This window comes from Mycena indigotica (genome assembly GCF_014461135.1).
Source record: "Mycena indigotica strain 171206Taipei chromosome Unknown Mind.scaff0008, whole genome shotgun sequence".
Classification (NCBI taxonomy): domain Eukaryota; kingdom Fungi; phylum Basidiomycota; class Agaricomycetes; order Agaricales; family Mycenaceae; genus Mycena; species Mycena indigotica.
This window is the reverse complement of record NW_023503007.1, coordinates 2037139-2055381: the sequence shown is the minus strand read 5'-3', so window position 1 is coordinate 2055381 and position 18243 is coordinate 2037139. Positions and strand designations below refer to the sequence as shown.

The window sequence follows — 18243 nt, the reverse complement described above, 5'->3', positions numbered from 1 at the left end:
CAGCAGGAAAGTTGTTTTTGAGGTTAATGTAAGGGCAACCCTGGAGACTCGGACGAAAGCCTAGCAGGGGAGGATCCAAAGAGAAGAAACTCTAAGGGTCTGCCTGCTAGGGCGCCAACTATATACTGGTCATCTGTAACTGCCGACGTAGAGCGCAGAAGGCCTGAGCAGCGTCGCAGGCTCTGTCCCAAGGTGATCGTTGGGAGGGTCTTGACGAATTGGTGATTGTGCGGACGAAGGAGGCCGTGGACGATGGTCGGGGTGGGTCGGAGTGTCCGAGGGGGCGCCAGTCGGATGCACCTCGGATGTGTTCGGAGGGTCCGAAGGAGGCCGAAGCAGGGGTTCCCCTGACAGTTAATTTGTATACACAGTGAAAAGTAGTATCTAATTTGCGAAGTTGTATCTAAAAACTCTAAAAAAGGCAAGTTGTACCTTCAAAAAGTAGTATCCATTTCAAACCATGTATCAAATACTTTTTGACAGTATGTCCCCCATACTGTATCAGCACAGACTAAAGTCTGTTTGTAAATCACCCTTGCCATCAGCGGAATTGAAAAATTTATGGGCAATATACTGTAACATTAATAAACAACATCTTCTGAAAAATGACACGAGTAATTTTGAGACAACTTTAATCATTAACAACTTTTTTTGATACAAGTGACACTTATATCAAGCCAACTTTACACCAGATCAGGACAACTTTCATATATGACAACTTAGGTTGAGGACAACTTGGCAAAAGTATCAGACAACTTTAGAAAGTGACAACTTTAGTTTCAGGTAAAGCTCCTCACGAGTGGCTGGACCTGAGGATGGTTCAACAGGTACCTGAGACCTCCATCCGCAGGTGTAGCCATCCGCGGATGGAGGTACCCTTTTTCCCACGGATGGCAGGGAGTGGAGGTCTTGGATTTAGTTCTTGAAGGTACCTGTAAATTCACTAAAATATCCTCAGAACTGGCCTATAATAGATCATACAGCCTCAGATAGTGCAAGTTATACTTGTATTTTGCATATCAACTTTAAACATAATTTTACTGCTCTGTATCTCCTTTGTTTATACCTAATCCACCTTTATACCATCCGTAGGTACCCTTAAAGGTACCTGTATCTATGGATGGAGGTACCTGACAAGCATAAATACTCAAGGATGGAGGTATGGCTGAATTGCCTGAAAAAACCTGCAGGTGAGTGGAGGTACCTTACCTGTGCCAGTCGTGAGGTGCTTTAGTTTCAGGCATGTTGATTTAGATAAGGGCAACTTTTCTGGAAGGTGGGTACAGCTTTCCCTTGGCCCAAGAAAACTATTTCAAGTTTTAGGACAACAGCTCATTTCTCCCAGCCAAGTTGTACCCAAAGACAAATTAGTAATTGCTTACTGAATAATTGTAAGGCAAAACTGATTTTAGATAAATTAATATATACTGGGAGAGAGAGAGGGATTGCTCCAGGTTCTGGTAGAATGAAGTGGAACAGCCTATATCTTACCAAATGCATCAAATGAAGCACCTTGCAAGGCTCTGCAAGTGTTGTGTCCCCACTGTGCACCGGCAAGTGCCATGACCTTACTGTGCAAGTGCTGTGGTCCAGGTCCCTTACTGGCAAATTACTAGCACAGGTCTGGAAGTGATTATACTGTTGAAAAATGGAAGTTTGACTTTATGAGAAAACATGGCCAAATGACATATTTTTTTTCTGTTTTTCAGACTAAAATAAATTTAAAGTTGTGGTAGGATGGACACCATATGGTATCACAAGTGGCATCATTAGTCAGCATTTATTCTGCCTGTCAAATGGGCATAGTTCTACAAGGACTAAGTTATACCCTGTCCCAATAAAGTTGTATCTTCTATTTCCAAAGTTGTACTTTGATCATTGGAAGTTGTCTCATTCCAGAATCAGAGTTGTACCTTATCTCTGCCAAGTTGTCCTTAGCCTAAGTTGTTCCAGATGGAAGGTGCCTTGTCAGAATACTAAGCTGCCCACAAGTGCCAATTACTTGTTCAACAGAAGTTTGAAGTTGTCTTAAAATTATCCATGTTTTTATTTCAAACTTGTTGTTTATTAATGTTACAGTATATTGCCCATAAAAATTATACCTGTTTCAGCATCACTTGGACCTGTTTCGAAACCGTTTTGAAGCGGGATTTGAAACAACTTCAACGCACAGCACCAACACAGCACCCTAAACGTGGTACTTGAAATCATTCTTTCTTTTCAACAACAACAACAAGGACCTCGAAAACCCCCATCATTCTATGCTTGTATGACCGTGATGTATAAGAATCCGCATCATGATTGATCCCAGCGCGTCGCCGCGGCCGGCGGACCATAAATATCTCCGGGTACACGATATTCCGGCCGGCTCATTTTTTTCGCTTCCGCCCACCATGGCACTTCGCGTGTCGTCATGCGGCAACGCTTTATGCCGTCCCCCTCCACCTCCTCGTCCTCCCTGCCGCCTTCTCAGCCCCGCCCTGCGTCGGAATGCCCGAGCACCGTTCAAGTCGTTACGCAAGACTTGTACGTCCTCCCGATCCCGGAGCGCCTGCGCTACCGCGAGGGCCGGACGTTCGAGCTCGGCGTCGTGCTCTATCTTACGCTCGGCTTCTCGAGCACATTCAGTGCGTCTGTCCGAGTCTCGCATCGGTGACGCGCCTACTCGTCGTTGACTCATCGGATGCGGTAGCTGTGACGAATCTCTATTGGTGCCAGCCGCTGCTCAGTGCGCTTTTCATTCTCTTTGTAGTTTCCCGCTGACAGCATTCACAGTCGAGCTGGCGCAGGATTTCAGGGTGTCGTACTCGAAGATCTCAGAGTGCGCGTTTCTTTTCTGCCCGTTCTTCTCCTTTGTTGACGGCGGCAGGGTCCCGACGCTGCTGCAAGCAGGATATGCCTGCGGAGTAGTCTTCATTTCGCCGCTGGGGGATCTCGTCCGCCGACGCCAGCTCATCCTCTTGTGCCTGCTTGTTTCCACGCTGTTGACCGTGGTGCGTATCCAGCACGTCCCTCGTTCACTCCTCACTGCTCCAGGGCCTGAGCGTCACCACAAACTTCCTCCTCTTCGAGGCCCTGTCCTTCCTGACAGCCGCGGCCTCGATTATCACCACGCTGCTGCAGCCGCTCGTCGCGGACATCGCCCCGGCCCACCGGCGCGCAACGGCGCTCTCGGTCGTGATATCCGGGCTGCTCCTCGGCGTGCTCGTCGCGCGCGTTCTCGCCGGCGTTCTCGGGCAACTCTCGGCTGCCGGTTGGCGCGGCGCTTACTATGTCGGAATCGCCACCCAAGCCGCGGCCCTCCTCGCGAACTACCTCTTGCTCCCGGACTACCCCGCAAAGGCCGTGGATGGGCTGACGTATTGGCGCATTCTGCGGACGATGGCGCGATACGCGTTTACGGAGCCCGCACTGCTGCAGGCCTGCGCGGTTAATTTCTGCACAAGCGCGGCCTTTACGAGCTTCTGGGTCACGCTCACGTTCCTCCTCGGCGGGCCGATATACGGATACACCACGTTTGCCTCGTCGTTTTCTTTCGGATTTTCGCTGACCCGGAGACAGATTAGACATCGGGCTCTTCGGCCTCGTCGGCATGGCCGGCGTGCTGCTCGGGCCGGCGCTCGGACGTGGGATTGATGCGCTTGTGGCGTGGTACGCAGTGCTCATCGCGATTGTCGGGTTTGCGCTGTTCAACGTGATACAAATGGCCGCGGGCGGGCTCAGCATCGCCGCGGTCGTCGTCGTCGCGTTTGGCCTGAACCTTTTTCGGCAGATGGTGCAGGCGAGCCTCGCCACGACTGTGTTAAGGTCTGAATTTGGACTACGTTGAGACTTACCTGTTGACACGCGTTTTTAGTATCTCCGTGGATGCACGCGGGCGGCTGAACGCGATCAACGTGCTGTCTGTGAGTTTTCTGTTCGAAATTTTGGATTTAAGTATCCATGGATCGATTACTTCGCAGATATTCCTGGGCCAGGTTACCGGCACTGCTGCGGGCACAAATATCTACCTCGCGCACGGCTGGCGTCTCTGCGCGGCGTTCTCTGTCGGGCTGTGTGCTGCGCAGTTGCTCGTCCTAGGCGCCCGCGGGCCACATTGTTCGCGGCACACGTGGTTTGGGTGGGAGCGCGGGTGGGCACCGGTGCGGAGCCGGCACGCAGAGCTGGACGAGGCGGTCGATGAGGAGACCATTAACAGGGCCCCGGAGAAAACCACGGAGCCTGAGTCCGAACGGCAGGCCCCAGGGCCGGCCGGACGACGGCTCGGGGCTCGGAGCCGAACGCTTTGATAGCGGCGTGAACACTGGACCAGGCGCATGCCACCCGGCCGGCCGATAGCAACACGCGTACGGACGTCATTGTGGTCTATAAACGGTGACGCTGGCCATTGTTGTCACGAACCTTCTCTCTTCCGGCCTCCCATCACATCCCAGACCTCAGTTCTCCCAGCTTCCCCCAATCCCAACTTGCCCAAATCACCATGGCCCTCCGGCGCTGCGATGCTATTCCGCGCCATGAGCCCGTTGCAGCTGGCTTCCACTCCAGCGAATCCTTCTCTGGCAGCACATATCTCTACCCGCCCGCCGAGTTCGACCATTCCGGCGCCCACAGTCGTGCCACCCAGCCATTTGCCCCCAGTCCCAGTCCCGCCACCCATAGCTACGCCGGGGGCGACAGCGGACGCAGCTACACCACCGCTTCCAACGCTTCCTCAAGTTCAACATACTCCCTCCGTCCGATCTCCCCGTCTGCGTCGTTCGGCCTCGCCGGCGCCACCACCGACGGCGATCGCACCCACGCCAACGGCGCAGCTGCCGGGCCGATGCCCGGTGGGATAACCAGGATGCACGCCGACCCACTTCCGTGGGAAGTCGAGGACGCCGCCGGGTCCTCTATCGCGCGGACTGACAGTACCGGCTACGGCACCGACGCCGAGGTCGCGGTCAGCCACCGCCCGCGCTGGTTCTTCAAGCACCTGCGGCCCGCCGCAAGCTCCAAGGTCGAGTACAGCGTGACCCGCACACCCCACGCCCACCGCGACTATCGCGGACCCGGCGAGGACGAGGACATCGAAGAGCTTGAGGAAGATGTGGAAGAGTCAGCGTGTCGCTCTGCCTTGTAGAATTTGCGGGCCATATTGTGTTGGAAGTTACTTGACCGTTGTCTCATTTGCTGGAAATCCAGATGCTTTTGGTTCATTTTGGGCTTAGGACAGAATTCAAAAGCATATTGTTAGCAAGGGGGTGTCACGTGTCAAAAAGTGACAACCGGGATGGTCGGTCGGTCCCCCCTCCGGAGCCTTAAAAAAATTTTTTGGTAGAAACTTTTTGGCTGAAATGGTAAGTCAAAATTGTCTTAGGATGGGTTACAAGTACTGTTTGGTGCACTATACATCTATAATTAAGTATCAACAATCTCAGAAGTGGTTATTTTTCAGTATCTCATCATCAGATGGAACATTGTGACAAATCAGACCATATGGGGATGGATATCTGTACTCTGGAGTGAGATTTGTAAGACAATGACTATATCAGGACTTTGTCTACAAGATATATATATAGCTAGAAGTCTATGTTTCTATTAATGTTCTTGGAAATTGTAAGGGCAACCCTGGAGACTCCGACGAAAAGCCTAGCAGGGGAGGATCCAAAGAGTGAATAAGACTACAGGAAATACACGGAGGGACCGACCTAGCAGGGGAGGATCCAAAGAGAAGAAACTCTAAGGGTCCGCCTGCTAGGGCGCCAACTATATACTGGTCGTCCGTAACTGCCGACGTAGAGTGCAGAAGGCCTGAGCGGCGTCGCAGGCTCTGTCCCAAGGTGATCGTTGGGAGGGTCTTGACGGATTGGTGATTGTGCGGGCGAAGGAGGCCGTGGACGATGGTCGGGGTGGGTCGGAGCGTCCGAGGGGGCGCCGGTCGGATGCGCCTCGGATGCGTTCGGAGGGTCCGAAGGAGGCCGAAGCGGGGGTTCCCCTGACACCCTATATCTATTTTTCAAATCTTGACAGCCCCTTGGGGTGGGGAAGAGACAGCCAAATGCAAACTCTGATTCATATCAAGATGCGTGCAAGTATGGGGCTCCAGCCAAAGTATATGACTATTGAGGGACCTTCCATGCAGCAGCAAGAGTTGTGTGAACGTAGAGTGAAGATCCAATACAATGTCAGTCCAGCTCCAGTGTCAATCAATGTCTTGGTGCTTCCTTACACAACTCCGTTCTGTAGTGTACCATAGTAGTTGTAGTTGTAGTCATAGTCCCATAAATCCAAGTGCCCCCACCCTTTGGTAAGCAGGCCATGTCCGTTTCCTTCCGTTAAGCGCTTATCCTTTGATAATCAGGCTGTGACTGCATCCAAGTCCTTCTAGGTACATTCTAAGCTAAATATATAGGTTTTTCACACCCTTTACAACTGTCTCAGCCCAGGCCACCGTGGCGTGTCCATAGCCCCCCATCTCCCGCATTGCCTTGCTCATTGCCATCACAGCCTATCCGTTGCGACCACAGCTGCCACTGTCTCCACCACAGCTGCTCACTGCCTTGTTGTTGCCATGGCAGATGACCAAGTCCCTTGGTCAGTGTGCAATGCCCCTCGCGACCACGCTTGTGCGCGTTTCACTACATATTTCACCCACGTAGCATGTCGCCCGTCCTTCATCTCCCTGTTTAAAAAATCCTGAGGGTCCCCACTCAGCTTCTTTTCCAACACCTCTGATCAATCACATCTTCTAGAAAGAAAAACTGTAAATAGGAAGTAGTGGTTTCACATAAAAATTTAAAATCAGCACCTAAAGACTGTGGCCTGTGCTGCATAGAGTAGATGTAAGTATGCACAGCATATATACCCAACTGTACCATTGGTGCGGAGGCATGTACCAGTGCCGCGGACACCCGCTATTGAGCCAGCCACCCACAACACCTCCCATGCCAATCTTCTCTTCCCAACCACCACCACTGACAAAAACCAACTGGTAACAGGCTGGTAAACAGAGGCACAGGGGCAGGCTACTCCCCTTTGGTCTTTGCACGGCACTTAACACTATCTCTCTCTATTCTTTCAGCACCTCCTGGAGCCCCCTTCCCTTCCCACATCCCAAATATCAAAGCCAACAAGCACACCATGCCCACTTGTCAGGCAAAACATTGCCTCACACGGCAAATTCAAAAATTTCTTTTCCAACAGAAAAGTGAATTGAAATTACCTATTTAAATCCATATTTTCTCATAAAAGAAATAATATATTTCATTTGAATGGAAACAGAAACCAAAATAGTTACTTTTTGCATCCCTTCTTAAAAGCCCATCTCGGAGTACATCTCGAAAATTGGGCGGCTGGTGTCGGCTCTGCGTGCGATCGGTGTCAAGATTGATATGCGTGATGAGGTGGACGTGATAATTTACAATCTCTCCCCAGAGTGGGGGAGTATAGCCTCCATGCTGACAGCAACTTCTGTCGATCTAACCGTCGCAGATGTGACCGGCGCGCTGTTGGATGAAGAGCAGATGTGTGGTGGTGCGCCAGCGGGAGTGGCCATGGCTGCAACGTGGCAGATGACCTGCTTCAAGTGTCACAAGAAGGGACACATTGCCAAGAACTGTCCATCTGGACAGGGTGCATCAGCGCATGTGGCAACGGAGAGAAGCGGGTATGCATTTTAGATCACGCCGGGATGATGGAAAAGAACGGCTCCGGATAGAGCAGCCAACGAGGTGGCAACGCTATGTGCTCGTTCACAGCGGATCTGCCGAGAAGAAATTTTGGACATTTTTGATTTCTTTCCTTTACTTACAGTGTTTTATATGTTTATAAACAGCCTGGCTGGAAACCCCCTGTTGTATGGTTTTTATATTAGTAAGCACCCAAACAGGAAAGAAGCCAGCAAGCCAGACTTACTTTATACTAATATTGCTTCTATATACTGCTAGTAGGTTTGATCATATCTTATAGGTCTAGTATAATATATTGTTTCTTATCAAGTAGGATCTCAACCCACTTTTGGCTAATATTGCCATATTGATCATGATTAATCCTAGTAAGTATTGGGAGCTTGGGTGTGTGACTATACTATCATGATTTTTAAGTGTTCTAAAGGATTCATGACAGGGGTTCTAAAATCTGCTGATAAGTAAATTATACATGTTATGCAAACTCACAAGTGATAGTTGATATAACCTTGCTGTTTCAACCCCTAATGTCTATGAATCTCAAAGTTATGAAGTCAAAACACCAAAATTTGCTGCAAAAAATTCCCTAAAAAGGTAGTTTTGATCTCTCCGGTCATATCAGCTCACGTGGTTTATAAAACCTAAAAACCGGTTTATAAACAGGGTTTCAGAGGCTATTTTTATCAAACCGTTTGATAACCTCCAAAATCTTTACAAACCAAGCCCTAACTTACACTTGCAGGCTCATGGGGGTGTTGATTATATGAGCCCAAAGTGTAATTAGTCAGATATTACACATACATTGTAGATACTTGTAGAATATTCTAGTTACTTCTATTGTAGTATTTAAGGGGGTTCAAAGGACCAGAACCCCCAGTGTTTATCCAAACCAGCCTCACAGCTAGAGTACACAAGGAAAACAACTAGTCAATTCTCAACAGTCACTCAGACTGGGTGACTTCCTGTAACATAAAAGTAATCATTTTTGCATAAATAAACTACTTTGCTATTGAAGATGCTGGCGGTCCCATCAGGACCGGACTGAAATCCCTATTTGAGGCTGCAATACTGACCCATTTCGATCAATTCAGCGGGCCTGTGACCCGTGACCGTTTGGCCGAAATGTCCAATTGCCGAATTTCGCGTGACCTATTATCCGATTAGGAAGTTCAGCGCGCCGCAGGCGCCGAAAATTTGAAAATCTTCCCGATTGGGACAGTTTGGAACCAAAAGATTTGGCTGTGACCTGTGACCCGCCGAAATGTTTCGGCCAAAATATCCGATGTGACCGTGACCCGCCTAATTGAATGAAATAGGTCAGTAAACCTCAAAAGTGCTGAGATTTATTTGACAGAGGGTCAGGACCCCCCAAATAAACCATTTTCTTGCCTCCATCATGAAAACTTACTGTTTTGGGATAACTACGATCACTGTCACACACCGTCATGTCTCGCTCAACGATGGCTGCACCAGCAACATGGGTACTTAGAGCACCCAGGACTCTCCAGGACCTCCATTTCATCTTCATCTTCATCATCTGCCAGCTGTCGGAGCATCTGGAGCGCAACCGATAATGTCGACATGATGGTCAAGTATTCACTGTAATATTCACACCTTGTTTGGATTCTCGATCATTGCATCAAATGATTCAAATCCCATCCAAAAGTGTTTCTTCTTACGGGAAGCCATAGTGTTCAAACAGGAATTTCTAGCTAAAAAGTGACAGATTGGCACCGCTCAGAAATTTCTTCTAATTTCTTCTCCCTTACAGGAAGTCACCACTGCAAAGCAATATACTAACTAGAAGTATCTACAATCTTAAGGAATTACTTCAGCAAGTCATTATTTAATATTCTTCACAAATAAACAATTATAAAATCCCAAGTTTTTGTAGGCTATTGGTCACTCAATTTTTCTGCATTGAGAGAAATCTTCAGTTCCAAACCTTCCTTGTGCACTTGATTTAATGGCTCCAACAATGCCCTGAGGTCCGAGTCCGCATCCTCTTGCGGAATCCCCAATTGAAAGGATTGCAGCTGTGCAGCAGCAGCTGGCTGTGGTGTTTTCGAGCTCTCGTCGGAATCGCTCTCATTCACTCCGGAGTTTAGCGGGATTTTTACTCCCAAAAGTTGATTTAAAAAGTACTACTTTTTGTACAAAAATCTATATTACAGGAAACAAATAGTTTCTGCAAAGGGAACCAGTTTGTATAAAGTTTTCCCTTTGTGGAAACTATTTGTTTTCTGTAAAAATATTTTTTGTATGAAAACTAGTCCTTTTTGAATCAACTTTTGGGAGTCAAAAACACGGTAAACTCCGGAGTGATTGCCATCCGGAGGAGACTCAGGAGAGGACCATGACTCCGAGTCGGGAACCGCACTTCCCCACCGGGTTATCGCTGTCTCAACCAATAATCGGACGGTTTCCAGAGAGGGATTCTCTAAATACCATCTGTCGACAACTAAGGCTGCCAATCCCGGGAACCACGCCCCTCGGCGTACCTCGCGGCAGAATTCGCGGGTGTCCATGTAGTCCCAGGGAAGATCGGCAAGTGTTAGCTTCGCCACCGTAGGCGGCATAGACGCGACAATGGACCGGATGAACATGAATCGTATGTGGGAAAGTGTAAGGCAGCGGAGAGACATGATTTTCGAGCGTAGCATGCAGTCTTCGATTGCCCTTGAGCCGCGATCGACGATGTAACTAAATGTGGCATCCTGGAGTGCGGGCAATGTTAAGTACTTGAGGACATGGGTGCTGACATCACTGGTGCACCGCAACTCGCGCAGACAGGAAAGCGGACATGGAATGTCACTCGCCCGCGCAATATCGCTGAAGATCTTCAGGTGTAAGATTTCAAGTCGAGGGGTATGCCGTAGCAGGGCGACGACCTGCTGCACAGAGGGATCGGAGCTGGAGATGACTAGTTTTGCGAGGTTGTCGAGGGAGAGCCCAAGGGTGAACGGGGCCTTGGCAGATATTGTGTTCAGGGAGCGGAGTCTGGGCGTGGACCTGCTTTTGACTTGTCCCAGATGGGCTCGCGGAAGGAAAGTCCCGAGATCGAGTGTTTCGAGCATGGGCAACGATTGCGGGAGGCAATCTAGCGATGAAAACAACTGGTCATTGGATAGCCGAATCTTTCGCAAGCGGTCCGCGCCGGAGGACAATGTGGCAAACGCCTCAGCGAGGGACGAAGTGTCTTCTTCAATAAAGTGAAAGTGGACATCAAGAGGTTTGGTGCTACCACAGCGGCCGAGGAACGTCCAAAGAAGCGTATTGCATTGCGCGGAAGAAAGAGACGCCCATGACACAGTCATGTCCGTCCAGAGCATCGTCGTTGACAGTGCGAGCTGTCGCCAAGTACGAGCGGGGGTTCCCCTGACAGAAATTCCGAGGACTGACTGAGTTTGATGCTGTCAGATCACATGACTGTGTGAATTACCTTCCTAAGATGGTAATGTCACGTCACAGTCGCGGTCGGTGGGTCCCCTGGAAGGGCTTAAACAAAAAGTCCAACGTATGTTCCATTATTTTGCTCCTGATACCCCCTTGATTGTTAGATGAACTTTTTTGCTAAAATCCAAGTGCTTTAGACCTTTGGTTCATTTCAAGCTTAGGACTGAATTCAAACTTTTCCGAGATAATAGCCCGTTTTGACTCACCTGTGCAGCCCAGTACCCACCGTCAATTGTCGGGTCCACCCCGGCGGGTTGGAGCAGACAATTCACGGGCGTTTTTTTCTCCGCCATAGTAATGAATAATTATTGAAAAGCGAAATGAATAATTTCAACTTTCAAGGTTTTTTCACTCTAAGTCCATAGAGGTATGAAGAATTATGAATAATTTTGACATGGTAAGACTCGGATAATAAGCTGTGACACTGGTATGTGATGTCACGAAGAGGCTATCATCCAAGTATACAATGTTATGAATAATAATGAATAATTCAAGCCTCTAGAGACTTGGGTTGGACTCAGCGCCCGAGTCACGCTGTTACAGGTGTCACATAGGGTGACAGATGTCCCAAAAAGGAAATTTTCGCCGTTTGACTGTACAATCATCAGGGAATGTCACAGATCGTCACAAAACAAAGTTGTGTATTTTGACTATACAAACAACTTTCATTAAGTGACCTATAGTTGCAGCTGAATAATTGTGCTGGTATTAACCAATGATTGGCTGATCTACACTTATTACAGTGATATATCACTGAGTAAACAACCTATAAAGGTGATTGAAGCACTACCAAGGGTGCCTAAGTAATAAGATCAATATCCTGGACAATCAAATGCCATTAGTGTAGCTATATCATCTGATGATGTTTCATCACCTACATTGATGCTGCAGTATCTCTACCAATCCTGCATCAAGTCAGATGATTCTTGTACTGGTAGGTAGATCATAACCTAGTGTTCATATGATCTGATGTGATCATGGTCTTATATCTTGAGACTCTGATATTACACCGTTTTTCTCTAGTTTTCATGTGTCAAATTTGATCAAACTCAATGATCACTTGATATCTCACTGGGAAATCCATGGATAAGCATAATCTAAGTTGTGCTATGTTATAATGGATGTCCATCATAGATATAGCAGCTCTCCATAATTTTAGGTGTCGTATCTACCTCTATATATGACATATATCTTATCACACTAATATCCCAATAACTCACTTAGAAGTGAGGGATCCCCAATGGTATAAGGGTAGGAAACAAACCAATGGGTCCCCCTATGAGATTCAATTTCCCACACCATATTATATGAATGGAGAATCTTGTTATTCACCATTATAATAATGAATAGTACTGCACATCATATCGGTAATACAGATGTAATCTGCTAGTTGATTATAGATCAAATATGTAAAACTTGGCAAATGAAGTGTATACATCTACCCACATACTCTGATGGATCTCTATATACTCTTATAGGTTGAATTGGGGTGAATATTCCGAGATAAGTTGAGTGCAGAACTGGTTTACATGAATGGTGGGGTCTATAGACTGAGCACTGGACATTTGGATGCATGTATGGGGGTATTTGGATGTCTACTCAGACTCTGTACTGTAATTAGTTGTGGTTCTGGCAAGTGTCACAGAAGGTAGCTGAAGAGAGGGTAGGTACCCATAGAGCAAAAGAGAGTGTCTTCACTATTACAACTGGTCAGAAATTAATTTCAAGTATGATCTAAGATATGAATGTAGGATTGTATGGACCCCCAAATGAACCTGTCCAGCACTTGAATCAACCTTATAGCTAATGTGGATCTCTCACAGTCCCATTATCAGTGTTATCTAACCCAAAAATGATGAGTTCACCATAGTATGGCCTTTGCAAATCTCATTGATTTGAGTACATCTACAGGTAGGGGTCCCATGCACCTCCCAGAAAATGGTGTCCTCACCCTTGTAGCTGATCTCCATCATAGAATATATAGCACCCAAGGTCTCAGGGAATTGACTGATCCTCACAGTTGCTGTGTGGTTACAAATGGATAGAGATGTGGTAGACCATACTATGGTTCCATATCAACTTGGATCATGAGATTCCATGCATGTAGTCCCAAGATATCAGCAAAATACTGCTCCACTTAGTATTTAGGTATTCTTGGGAGTGAATAAACGAAGATAATGATAAAGAAAAACATAGCTGAGGAAGCTCAAAAGATAGTAGGATAGTATATCTTCCCAATGAACTCTCTCCCAGCTTTATCCACCAAGGCTAGCTGGTGATATATGCTTATCTTCCAGAGGTGATGGAGATCAAAGGCCACTGATAAATGAATGCATTACATTCTTGGTGCCATATTCACTAGGACTTGAGCATACATACCAGAGCTTTATGTTAGAGTAGCCAAACTTGCAAGTTGGTCACCTTACATTTTTAAAGTACTAAATATTCAATTTTTCATAACTGAATAGTCAATATTGCCATCATATCAAATGATAGTAATCCAAATACCTTATGAATCAATAGTGCTTTTGAGACCCTTTCTGCTAGTACTTGATTCATGCTTTTAGCTCAAGCAGGTATGGATATAGAGGCCTGTCAGTTATACATGAGCTAGTGATGGGTCAGTGCTAACATACTTATTGAGCTGCTCCCATAGGTTACTTAATGAAAGTTGTTTATATAGTCAAAACACACAACTTTGATTTTGTGACGATGTGTGACACTTTCTGATGATCATACAGTCAAACGGCGGAAATTTCCTTTTTGGGAGATGTGTCACGCCTGTGACCTCATATAACAGTGTGTAACAGCATGTCCGGAAGCTGAAACTAGTGTTTGATTATCAATATATATAGTATAATATAGATGAGTATAACAAGCCTGTAGATGTCACATACCAGTGTCACATCTTGTTGTCCGAGTCCTATAGTGCCAGAATTATTCATAATTATCTATACCCGATGGACTTAGAGAGAAAAAGCCTTGGAACTCATAATTATTCATTCTGCTTTTCATTAATTATTCATTACTATGGTGGAGAGAAAAACGGCCGTGAATTGTCTGCTCCAACCCGCCGGGGTGGACCCGACAATTCACGGTGGGTACTGGGCTGCACAGGTGTTTTGACTTGTCATATATATCAAACATATCCAAGATACACTGAGTCTTTTTCCCAAGGAAAACTTGACTTTATCATAATTTTAATTATAATGTAGGTTAGAAAGCTATTTGAGCATCAATTGCTGGAACAGACAGTACTTGACCATGGGGAACATGCATCCCAGTAGGTTTGAAACAATCATGTGAGAAGCATGTGCCTGGCATGACCCACTAAGCCTAAGCTTAACTTTGTAAGGGTAGTGCCAGTGATGAGCAGGTCCAGTCTGGGAAGTCAATCTGAACCCAAACCACACTGGACTGAGCCTAGGGTTGGACATCCAAGGATGTTTCCAGGTCTTAATGACCTTCGACTCCCTGACCAGTAGTAAGTACCCTACAACACTGACAGCACTGCCCCCTTCACCCTTCTCAATGACATCTGTATACTGTAGTAATTTATTCAATTCGGCGCCCCAAAATGGTGTGATATCGGCGCCGAAATTAAATTTTCGGCGCTGCCTGTCGATGTGTGTGACAGCCGAAATTTTTCGGCCTATTTAGCGGCCCGGAGAATTTTTTTTTTTGATGCTTTGATGGGCATTTGACATTCAGCATCTGGCTGTGGGCCCGTGACACGCCGAAATATTTCGGCGCTGAAGGGCCGGTGTGCCGCGTGACCGCCGAATTGAATAAAATACTACAGTATGTGGGTATGGACCATACCTATTACCGTATTCATACTAGCCCTGCAGACACAGCTCTATGGTATGGCTATGGTCTGGATAGGATTGTATACTAAGGTAGAGAGCGTGGGAACCCTGCACCTTCAGTCAGCTGATGGGATCAGCGCTGATGCGCCCCTTATAACACAGAGAGTTGACACCCAAAAATATTGAAAACATGTGGAAATGAGAGCTACAGATATGCTTGATTAAAGTTAGGTTCTAAACTTCCAAAATATATACATTTTGGATTTCTTGACCTCAGGGATTTTGTCGCTGTGACATGTGTGACCTCAGCCAAAGCATGACATCAATGTGACTTGATTGTGATGACATAGCCACATAAACAGGTAATTTATAGGAAATCAGATCATTTACAGCAAACAAGCCTATTTTGAGCATATATCTGACTACACTGGCATATATTAAAGGTAAAAGAAAGTGTAATTGGAGTTACTACCAGATTTAGAAGAATGTCACACTCTGTTACACGTGCCCAGAATGGTATCTACAGTCAACTGGTGGGGTTTGAAGCATGATTGTAATATGTAGCTAGTGTAAATACATTCAAAGTCATGGATATCATCCTCAGAAACCTTCAACTTCACTGAAAAAATATTTTTTTGGTTCATGAACCCCAAATTTTGTCGCTGATGCCATCAATTGATGGATTTGTAAAGGTGCGGGGTTTCCCACACTCTCTACCTTATAGTATTTTACTTGTTTCAAATGTCACATATCACACTTGGTATATGATATGAAATTTTTCGCATGTCACCGGGTTTACTATTTTTGCATCCCAAAAGGGTAATTTTGCACTTTTTCTGGCATCTTTGGTGCCAAGAATATCCTAATAAGGAAATTTTACAGATTGATATTTTCATATGCGATGTCAGGGTGTTTTTGCCTTTTGAATCAAGTAAAACAGTACAGTATTGGTAGTAAAAGTACAGCCATCCCCATATATGGTATGGTGCCAATCTGTTAAGTGCCGTGTCGACCAAAGGGACGGAGACGGAGACGGAGACGGAGTCGAAGTCGGAGACGGAATCGAAGTCGTAGAGCACTTGGGGCGGAACACCACAGAAGGATGTTTGGGTGACCGGGGCTTCCAGTTGACCAAGACAAGACAAGAAGAGAAGAGCGGAGTCGAGACGACGCTGGGAGATAGAGACCAGCAACATTAATTTACAAACTGAAGTACGTGATAATACATCAAAGTATTTATAGTACGAGAAGTAACGGAAACGGAATAAGGTATAACAAAGTAAGTAACAAGATTAGAACAAAGTCAAGTAAAGTAGAAGAGGAGTTGCATACGAGGAACAAGGCATAGATGATTGCATAGATCATAAGTCAGGGTAATTGGAAACGCTCAGTAAATCTTCATTGCGTAAAAACCAAATACCGGAGACGGATATCGGAGACGGATGCCGGAGTCGGCACGGATATAACACAATCCCTAAGATTTATCAGGGAAACCTTCCACATTAATTGCAGATAAACTGTTCAAATTTACCAGTAATTTATCAAGATATTATATTACCTTCACCTTCATTATCTCAGCCTACTACTGTCTTATGTTGATCAAGTGTCCAGCACTTTTTCCAAAATTTTGGACCAAAATTTTTTCTTTTTGATTTAAGGCGATTTTTTGATGAGCAGTTTTTTCATCAATGTAACATGTAACATTGTCAGTTGATTGAAATAGGACAGTATCCCCCTATGTGTAATTCTGGGTAAATTACTCTGGTTTACCGTAGATCATTTTACTTTATCTGTCATTAATGAATGGGCAGTATCTTTAGGCAATGGCACGGGTAGGCCATACCCGCGCGCGCGGGTACGCGGGTTTACCCGCGCGGGTACGGGTACGGGTCAGCGGCAGGCTTACCCGTGGCTTGATGACTCAGCTGGCTTTGCTCCCCTGTGGTGTCCAAGATGCCCTGCCTTCGACTCTGCTCTTGCGCAGGATTTTTATCCCACCCTTCCGGACAATAACCAAGCTGTCTTTTCCTCCCTGCCTGCCCAAACCATGGGTAAACCCATACCCGTACCCGCGGGTATGAGTACTGTGGCTGTGCGGGTACGGGTGCGGGTAGGCCCTCGGATACCCGTGGGTATACCCGTGCCATTCCCTAAGTATCTTCGGCCTACTCTGATACAATTAATCATTGAACTGTTGCAGAAAGGGATAAGTTTGTTGTAGCACAGCAGGTCAGTAAATCAGAGGTATTACGTTGCTTTACAAGGTCCTGTATGTGGAAAATTGGGGTGCCAAACACAGGTAAACATGAAAAGTAAACAGAGCCAAACAGATCATTAAGCAGGAGGTGGGCCAAATCTACTACAGCTGGCCTGACACAAAGATATATGGTCAAATTCTCTAACTAATAGTGGAACTCCTGTGTCGTTATCAACAATGGTTACGCGCAAGATTGTTCCTGTATCGGTTTTTTGCACCCATCCATGTTGTCCAATGAATTCATCGTCGCCGTGCTTGTCTAGTCCGATGATTAAGATGCGGCTCCAATCAGAGTCGTCTGAGAAGCAAGTAGTGCCGTGTGGGTTGTGGATTGGTTCTATCCACTCTGCCGTGACATGTATCCGGAAGCCTGTTTCGTCTAGAGCAATAGGTAATGCTTGGCCCAACTTATGAGGTGTGAGTGGTTCAGTCATTTTGATGAAGCCTTCCTTCCCCACCGTTGAAGCCAGCATTTCGTTTATGCGACCAGTTTCGATTGGTCCAATGTAGACGTCGAATGCTTTGCGTCATCTTCGGAGTCGTCATACACACTTTTGGCAACCGAAGCGATGTTGGTCGCGATCTTCGAAGCCATCACGTACTTCTCCGGCAACTGATATGGAGTCGTCAGCCATCAACGAACCTTCGCGCCCTACGTCCTCTGTTTCGACCGCTATCTTGCGGGCCTCTGTTTTTATGCTCTCCTGCGAGGGTGTCGACATAGTGGCGAAGAACAACTACGATTGTTACGCCGTCACACTTATGAGTTTAAATGTTCAACTTCATGCATCTGCAGTCTGACAGATCTGATCCCTGATCACCTGGATGACTCGACTCCTGCCATTTACGGCCTCAGCCTACTTCATTGATATTGACGATGATCTCTTACTGGGGACTGAAAAGACAGATATAGATTATAAAGCAAGGTCTCAGTCTGCGTCGCTAGCGCGCAGACCCCTAGTATTACAAACAATACCACTTTTGAGCACCCTCAAATCCACAATTGACTGTTACATTTTTGCCACTGAAATGTTTGGAAGGATATTAGTTTGAT

At 46.5% G+C, this 18243-nt stretch overlaps 1 protein-coding gene across 1 annotated transcript; it reads left to right on the top strand.

The window, feature by feature from the left end:
• Positions 1-2392: 2392 nt before the first annotated feature.
• On the top strand, positions 2393-4289 carry MIND_00930400 (MFS superfamily; the record flags this gene model as incomplete). Its single annotated transcript, XM_037365929.1, has 8 exons — positions 2393-2627; positions 2693-2728; positions 2776-2821; positions 2870-2993; positions 3037-3515; positions 3562-3807; positions 3857-3905; positions 3963-4289. Exons 1-8 carry the CDS (start codon positions 2414-2416, stop codon positions 4287-4289), a joined length of 1521 nt encoding a protein of 506 aa, XP_037217341.1. The 5' UTR covers positions 2393-2413.
• Between the last annotated feature and the right edge of the window lie 13954 nt (positions 4290-18243).